This window comes from Microtus ochrogaster, chromosome 10 (genome assembly GCF_000317375.1).
Source record: "Microtus ochrogaster isolate Prairie Vole_2 chromosome 10, MicOch1.0, whole genome shotgun sequence".
Taxonomy (NCBI): Eukaryota; Metazoa; Chordata; class Mammalia; order Rodentia; family Cricetidae; genus Microtus; species Microtus ochrogaster.
The window spans coordinates 67440486-67449839 of NC_022016.1; the positions used below are offsets into that span (position 1 = coordinate 67440486).

Sequence of the window (9354 nt, forward strand, 5' to 3'; positions counted from 1 at the left end):
GGACAGTGGCTCAGTGTGCGAACCTGCATTTGGGTCGCTCGGACCCATATAAAGCTGGAGGCAGCAGCACACGTCTGTGCTCCCACCACTCACGAGGAGCTCACAGGCCAGATGAGTTGGTGTGTACATTGGTGAACAAGAACCCCGTCTTGGTCAGGGGGAAGATGGGCTCACGCACAGATTTTTGCATAAAAGGCAGTCAGTGCACAATGAACTCTTTTATTTTTTCCTGTTTATCCATAGATGATCTGCTTCCTGTCTGAGAAGGTGGTTTTCACACTTAACAGTCTACTTTCACCAACTCTTCATGTCAGGCAAGGTTGCATTCTTATTAACACTCATGTAGATTGACACAGTTGTCAGACTTGAAGGTAACACTATAAAAGAGAGGAAATCTCATTAAAATGTTACCATGGAGGAGATGCTAGTTAGGCTAATTACACAGTTTATTCTCACAAAGTAGGATCACAAGCCCCACTTACAGTCCAGTGTGAGGGGACCCTGGGGCAAGAGTAGGGTTATAACTAGGTAATAGAGTTGGCATTGCACATCTTGGACTTTAAAAAAATTAATATATTTTTTGTAATACTAGACACTACAAAAGAAGTTTTCATCAGCTGTCCCTGATTGTTGGGAGAACTATTGAGAAAGATTTTGAAGTCAAATCCAGGGTCGAGCAGAAGACTTAATAAGAGTTATGTTATGGAATAACAGGCAGTAGCAGTGTCCATCCTTCGTGGAAACCATATATTCTAAGGCATACTTCAGATACTTGCTGGCCTCATAATCCTTGCAGCTGGGCCATCTCTGCCCGTATGAGGCTGGTGACTGCCTGCATTGCCCTGAATTCTTAGTCTCGCTTGTTGATATTTTGTGCTTATGTAGGCATATTTATACAGCCCTTCAAAATTGCCCATGTTTTTGAAGCCAGGCATATTTAGTACATGCCTGTCATTCCAGCACTCAGGAAGATGAGGGAGGAGGATTGAGGTCAGGCCTGGCTTTATTAGAGGAGTCCTGTCTTACAGGTTCTTCTGTCTGAGTGCTATAATTAATAGACTGTAAGCGGCTCCTGGACGAAGGCAATGTAGAGCGGAACACACTTGCTTGTGGGAAAGCCCCGGTGTACATACAGCTCAGTCTCTCAGGCACTGGGATTACTGCTGTGCACACCACACTGGGCTAGAGCTGCTGTGAAGTCCCCAGTCTCTGATTCCCTTGTCATACTTTCCCAAGTAGACCTATGCCTGTTGTGAACTTTCTAACACTGCGTTTTCTCCACTGGCACCCACAGCAGAAAGCAGTGTTTATTACCAACTATTCCTTGCTCCACACCTCATGAAAGGCAGGATCCAGGACATCCACTGGCCTACATTTTACTGATACCAAGGTCATTAATTTTACACGCCATTCTCTCTCACATGTAGTTTTGCTGTCGCGGCCTATCTCAAGTTCATGGGCCTTCGTGCTCCCGAGCTCATGTGGTCAGGAGAGCAGCTTGTCCTTGCATGTCCAGCTGCAGTCATGAACAGAAGGCAGGATGTGGTCTTCAGACTTAGCACCCAAGCTTTCCCCTCAGGTTAGGGACGGTGTGTGGAGTTCAAGGTTAGATTTGGTGTAGATTCCAGGGGATTCTGCCTTGAGGCCTGGTCCATGTTAATTACTACATGTTTTGCGACAGAGGGCTTGCCCTGTGGGACATCTGTTTCTCCAAGCTGACACTTTGATCCTTGTTAGAGTGTCAATTTTTGTACAGTGGTCCAGAAGCCCAGAGTGAGAGTCTGAACCTGTATCATTTAGTACAGCTCAAATTCTGTCTCCACAGCTGAAATGCTGCTGGATCATATCACTTCTGTTGTATTTGGAGTTTTTAAGCCGGGCTAGTGGGATAGAAGGAGGAACAATTTTGATGAGGAAGTGATGAAATAAATATGCTGGAGACAGTGTAGCAGCTGAGACTGGGCCTGTGGTTACTCGTGGAATGGAAGCTCTCTTCACGAGGGTGAGGACCAGTCAGGTGTGGATAGATGAAGGAAGTGCCCAAATCAAGCAAGGTGTGTCCATCTAGTGAACTACTGAACACATCACGTCATGATGTACTGATAGTTCATATGATAGTTAGGAACTAGAAAAGGATTCTTTATAACATAGTAGTAATGGCTCTAAAGGAAAGCTGTACTAATTAGTTAAGTCTTACAATGTAAGTTAAATGTTTACATGTACAAGACAGTGAACTTTAACAAAGTTAAGTTAGAAAAGCAAGATATTACCTCAGTTCAAAATGGCTTTAAGGAATTTGAAGCTGTCAAGATGATGTTCTATATGAAAAAAAAAAAGATTTGTTTTCAGAAAAGAGTTCAGAATAACTTGCCACACTATGTGATACAAAGTAAATATCGATTCAAGTGAAATTAAAATAAATTAAAAGTGGGGGTTGGAGAGATGGCTCATCAGTTAAGAGCACTTACTGCTCCTGCAGAGAGGAGCCAGGTTCGGTTCTCAGCACTCATACGGGAGATTACAACCATCTACACTCTCTCCAGCACCTTCTGGGTACTGCATGCATATGGTGCCTTTACATACATGCAGGAAAACATTGATACACATAAAAATAGATAAATCTTTAAAAAAAAAACCTCAACTTTTATTTGACATAATAAACAAGTTTGGGCTTTATAATTTTTATTTTAGCATCTCAGAGGTTTTTCTGATTCTACTTCAGAATATATATTTTAAAATTATAAGAGCCAAGATACTCGTATGCCTTATACATTATAGCATTACAAGGAGTATTCATATGTACTACTATTGCTATTATCCTTCCACGCTTCAGTGTGGTTACTTGCTTTCTGTGCTGGACAATGTCTTTCTTGTCTTGTTATCTCTAAGGTCAGAAGACTAATTCATAACAGGGATTCCAAGATCAGTTAGTGGAGTACGTGACGAGAGCAATCATAAGTATTTGAACCTTCTTTAATTCCAACCCTTGGGAAGCAGAGGCAGGTGGATTTCTGAATTTGAGGCCAGCCTCATCTACATGGTGAATTCCATGCTGGCCAGGAAAACACAGGGAGACCCCATTCAAAATTAAAGCTAGAGAGAGTGAGAGAGAGAGCCTTCTCCAAATTTTGATCTAGGCTCTGCAGCTGCAACTCAGAAGACCCCCCCTCCACACACACACACAAGGCCAGTAATCTGAGAGTGTTGATGCACTACACAAACACACGTAACAGTAACTGACAAACACTGACGAGTACTATGGGAGCCCACAACAGGAGGCAACTGTGCTTCTCTTGGAGGAATGGGGAGTTTCACAGAGGATGGGCCACTGAGACAAACTTAACAGTTAGGTAAGCAGGAGAGGAGAAAGCAATCTCGTAGAAGGAAAGTGGCAGAGGGGTCCAGGCATTCCAGTGGGCTGGAACTGAGTGTGAAAACAAATGACCTCTCTTCTGAGTCTGTGATGGGCCGCAAAGCACCGAACATAATTAGCTATATAATAATGTAAATATACTTTGTTGCGTATGTGTCTAAGGTATGAATGCCACTTAGCAATTCGATGTGCGTCTTGGGGGTGGGGTGAGTTTTTCTGGCTGCTTTTCAGGGTTAAAATGGAAACTGTTCACCTGTCAGGTGACAAAAAACCAATTTCTATAAATGTGCCAGGATAATTCTTCTCCTCCTCAAGAACAGCCAGTCCTCAGTCTATTCATTACTGTCTTTTTATAGTATTTTTATTTAATAAAACCTATTAAGGCTACCATACAAATCTCTTTACTTATGCTTTTATCTTTTAACTGATCAATTTTTATATTGCTGACATCCCTTCTTCACCATTTGTTCATTTAAAAATTCATAGTATGTGAGCTATGTCTCCAGGGAAGTGTCTATAAAATTTGTTACAGCTGGCAAATGTGTATGAGTCAGTGATAGCACATGACTAAATGCTTCACAGAAAATAAAATTTGTTTCTGTAGTAAGCAGAACTGTTTAAATGTTATTTATTTTTATGTTTCAAAGAAAATATATTGTGAAGTGCTGCATTGATTTAAAAGGCAACAATGTCTGTGTACACGCTGTAGAAGGGAAATTTATGAAACCTTTGCACAACTCCTTTAATTGAATTTTCCAAATCTCTCACCACACACAAATAATCAATATCTTCTGCAGAGAAAACCAGTCAGAATTATTACAGTCTTTCTTTTCAATTTTGTTGTCATCAGCACATAAGAACACCTGGATATTTGTACTGTCTGCTTGCAAGTTATTTACACCTCCTAAACACATAATTGCTACTAAGTGAGTCCAAATGTATAATTTTAACATTTGCTACAGATTTTTTTCAAAAGGAAAATTATTATGCTTTAAGAAAAGCATAAGAATTTAAAGCATGGAAGAAAATTATGTAAAAGACTTTGAAAAGTAATAAACCTGTTTGGTTTTCCTTAAATCTAAGACAAATCTTAAGTAAGCATTTCCAGCAGTTGGTAGTGTTCCCCGAACAGTGATGCCTGGCACAGAAGAAGAACATTAGCAGTATCTACAGTGGAGGTCTGACCTGGGAACAGCACGCACAACAGTGACTCCATACAAAGGGCTGGGGCTGCAGTGCACTTTAATGTGTACATGTGGCACAAAATTAACAGCTATCTCCAAGTCAATCCAGGAGAGCACATGGAATTTTTAAGAGAATGTTCAAACTCAGATGAGTGCTTTTTAAAACTGAAGTATCTGACAAAAAATATACTTAATTTATAAGATGAAAAGCCAAAAGGGTAGTAGTCTTCGGGAAGTAAGATTATTTAGCCAATATGATGAATACTTTTTCAAGATTGAGTTGAGAGAAGCAAAACATACTTTTGTTAAAAATACTCTAATGGTTTCTAGGAAGAAAAGGCAATGCCAAAACTACTTTATAGTGTCAGCACAGAAGGGCTTTCAACTTGTCATGTAGCCTAAAGAATTTTGGAATTCTCGAACCAAGAAGAATTTTACAATGGAAGTTAACTAAAGAAAACAGTCTGTGCTTCTTTCAAAAGACCAGAGCTAGAAGTTCTGAAATCATTTCTGTTACAAATAGCTGAAACAATCAACTTTTTTGAACCCTGTAAAGTTCAGATGGTTATACTACGTTTGAAATATGCACTCTGCCACCTACACAGTTATTCTCAAAACATAAAATATGTTTTGGACTGAAACTGTCTTGATTTCTTATCTTGGCAGCTGCTCCCCAATTTGCTTACATTCTTTTCAAAAACATTTTGTTTACTGGAATTCCTAGACACAGACCAACAATGGTGGCATTTTAATATCTCCAGAAAAACTGAAAATGCCAACTGCTGCAGAATGCCATCTATTGACTAGGGGCTATCTGTGAGAGGTTGTTTTTAGTAGAGGTTGACTATGAAAAGCAAATACATTGCATGCCTTCCCGTGTGATGACAATGTGACATTCCGTCCGTCAGCCCACTGAATAGTCAGATGTCTTAAGCTTAAGCATAACAAATTTAAAATAATTATGAAAATTCACATCCATATCTAACAGAAAAGGAATCTTTCATTTCATTGTTTTCCTAATAGTCATAAAGCCAATATTATTAGGGAAAGTGAAGTTAGTCTTATATCCTAAGTAACCAAAAGAAGACTTCCTTTGTTCAAGAACCTTGGGTTTAGCAGCGGAGTGCCTGTTATTCATTCACATAGTCTAAACAGGCATTCTGATTCATAAGGTCTTAGGGAAAGTTTAGTGACCTCTCCAAGTTATTGGGGATGTTTTAGTTACAGGAAGCTGGCACAGTATGTGTCACGTGCCTGTTTACTTAATCCTGTAGAATCATTCTTCACCCTGCAATACCAGCTGCAGGTGGTACTGAGGGAAGGGACGGGCACCAAGGTGAAAGAGGAAAAGACCAATCTAAACGGGCAATGGCAGCGGAAATGTTGCCGTTCTCCTGCAATTCTAGGAAAACTTTAGAAGAATCTGAAGGGTAAGAGGAATGACCAGCATCGTCCTCAATGGCCACCTCAGGGATGTGCTGATGGTGAAACAGTGGCTGGCCTAGTCCCTCCTTTATGATTACAGAAATGAAACAAATTCAGTATATATCATAAGAGCCGACTCAAAGAAACCTTCTGATGTCATGAAGAGTCACAAGATGTAAAATTTAAACAAATTTGGATAATAATAGAAAAAAAGTAAAGTAGAAAACATCATTAAGACTCAAAGCCCAGTCTCCAAGGGAACACATGAAGCAGACTAATCTCAGATGTCACAAAAATTAGCAAATGCTTCTTAAAATTAGTGTGATAAGAAGAGGGGAGACTTGTTAATTTAGCAGAGAAGAATCTGTGTGTTTGTGTTTATGTGTGTGCACAATCTTTAACAACAAAAAAACAAATAGCAAATATGTCTAGCAGGAAGCAGAGGAAGCAGAGGGGAAGCACCCAGTGAAATGCAGGAACTCAACCTCAAATTACACAGGAAGCAAGTTTTCCTAAGTCAAAAAGTGAAGAACTTTTAGTAGTCTAGAAGACAGAAAGAGCTAATGTAGCTTGTGCCACATAGGAATGGAGGATTATCCGTACAAATACATGGTCCAGATAGTATATAAAAACAACACATACTGGCATACAACATGCAAACAGGTTTTTAAATTAAGTTTGTATTTATTCTACAAGTAATTAATGCCTACTGGAAATTTCAAAACATGATTTAGTGATTCAATTTCTTCTATGAATGAAAGAAATCAAACCTTGTAAGAGCCTGGAAATGGACAAGTCAGTCTGCACAAATAAAAGCTACAAGGCTGGTCTTACACAAATGCACAAAGAATTGAGGTACAATGAGTAACTAAAATGAATGGCATATTATCCAAAAGCCCCCAAGGAGATTTTAGTGAAGTAGCAATACTTTCAGAAAATGTTCTTGAGAATTATTTGATGGCTAGTGAGATGGCTCAGTGGTGAAGATGCTTCCTGCCAAAGCCTGATAACCCGAGTTTGGTCTCCAGAGGCACATGCTAGAGGGAGAGAACTGATTCCTCTGACTTGCCTGCAGACCTACAAGTATACCATGGTATACCCTCTAACACATGAATTCAATGTAATAATTCTGCTAACTAACTACCCGAGAATTTTCCTTCATTTCTCCAAATTTGGTAAATGCCAGTTTTAATTATTAATAGTTCTAGGAAAGTATGGATTTTAAAATTATGTCATCAACACAAGATATAGAAGATTTCTTCTGACTGAGAAATAATACACATAGAAATGTCACATAATCCTGTCAGGTTAGGAAAGTTCAACAGTGACACTGAAGTCACGCTTTGAAGAGCTAACGTAAGAGAAAAGAGACCCCAATCTGCTTCCAGGTCACAGTACAAGTAGGGTGCAAAAGCCCACTTTGCGTCTCTCTGCAACAGCTTTGGAGATATCTTGCCCATTACTTTTGGGTAAAGTCGTTGGCCTCTGTATCTGACTGGAATCTGGTGTCACCACTGGAGGTCACTGTTCAAGTCCTAGCCCAGTCAGACATGGTAGACTGGTTGACCCATGCCGGTTATAAAAATATCCCATGATTTTGCTTAATTGTGATTCCCAGATATAGACCTATAACATCATGTACACATACGTGGCATGAAAGTAGAAGTGAAAATATTTAGGGGAAATAAAGGGAAGAATGGAGGAGAAAGTATGGTAGGTGGTTAAGCTCACCACACAATATATACTTGTGCCAAGATGTCCTTTTAACCCAGGACCATAAATAGACACAATGAAAACCTAAAATAGAAAGTGTATACACAATATATTGTGAGTCAAACATATATATTTATATGCATATATAAGCATATATGGACCTGCCTTATTAGGGTTTCTATTGCTGCAACAAAACACCATGATCAAAAAGCAAGTTTGGGTTATACTTCCATACCACAGTCTATCACTAAAGGAAATCAGAACAGGAAGTCAAGCAAGTCTGGAACCTGGAGGCAGGAGCTGATGCAGAGGCCATAGAGGCCATGGAGGAAAGCTGCTTACTGACTTGCTTCTCATGCTTGCTCAGCCTGCTTTCTTATAGAACCCAGGGCCACCAGCCCTGGAATGGCAGCACCCCCACTGATCACTAATTGAGAAAATGCCTTACAGCTGCATCTCATGGAGGCATTTCCTCAACTGAAGCTCCTTCCTCTCTGATGACTCTAGCTTGTGTCAAGTTGACTCATAAGACCAGTTAGTACAGGATCATACACATTTTTTTTATAGTTTGGGTACATAACTGAAATCATATTGCATATGATCATTAAAATCTAAAGAAAGACTTTAAATGGCTGTAGGAAATTGTTTTCTATGAATATAATTTACTTAGCTTAATGCTACACTTGAAGATGTTGCATAAAATTTCCTTCATGAAAATTTCATGAGTGCTTGTATCTACAAAAGATAATGTGTAGGAATGCTCACAGCATTCTTCAATAGTTTTCAGGGGAGGAAAAAAGGAACAAAGTCGGGTTACTTGGAAGAACATGGATGGAACTAACGCTATCTTGTGAAGTGAAGTAAGCCTGACCAGAAAGAGAGTTATCATCACGTGCTCTCTCATCTGCAGAGTCCAAGGAACAAATAAGGAAGGTGACAAAAAAGCAGAAGGGACGCCATTAGGAACTCGATGCCCTCTTCTGCAGCCAGCTCGGGAACACAGGCACACACCCCTGCACGTCCTCAGACAGGGAAGGATATGGTATGGGTGGGTAAGAGGGGGCAATACATGTGAAGAAGATAAAAATGCTTTATGTACGCATGGGATTATCACAATAAAACCCCACATTTTGTACAATATATAAATGCTATAAAAAAAAAAAACTCTCTTAGATAAAAGGGCAATCCCCCCCCCCATCAAATGCTGACTTTCAAATTGGTCTCAAAATGTTTAGAACTTACTTGGATATGGTGTGTCTGACCCATGGAAACTGAAAACCAACCAAATTAGTTTTCAGTGTAAAATGCTCATAATTATAAGTTCTTAGTAGATCAAATGCCAAAGGATCACTAATGACCTGTAAGTTTCTAGAATTAGAATTACTTTTAATGCTTTAAAAATATTCTACCACTAAAAATTTAAAGATTATTAACATTCTAAAAAGAAATTACAATAAAAAGACAAAACTGTATTTTAAAAGGTATTTCAAAATTCAGTCATCAAAAAAGTAAATTTCACCAGGTGTGGTCTTCTTGTTAATGTATTACCAACATTTTTAAATAAAATAATGCAGGGCTGGTTCAACATACGCAAATCTATCAATGTGATCCACCATATAAATAAACTGAAAGAAAAAACCATATGATCATTTCATTAGA

The 9354-nt window shown here is 39.1% G+C and overlaps 1 protein-coding gene across 1 annotated transcript in view; it reads right to left on the reverse strand.

Annotated features, from left to right (window-relative positions):
- Nucleotides 1-205: 205 nt before the first annotated feature.
- Nucleotides 206-9354, reverse strand: part of Itgb3bp (integrin subunit beta 3 binding protein) — a 50532-nt gene continuing 41383 nt past the window's right edge. The window contains exons 8-9 of the mRNA XM_005353455.1: nucleotides 2271-2318; nucleotides 206-377 (exon numbers count right to left, since the gene is read on the reverse strand). Coding sequence (XP_005353512.1) covers nucleotides 2272-2318 — 47 coding nt within the window. The 3' untranslated portion in view covers nucleotides 206-377; nucleotide 2271. The remainder of the gene's footprint in view (nucleotides 378-2270; nucleotides 2319-9354) is intronic.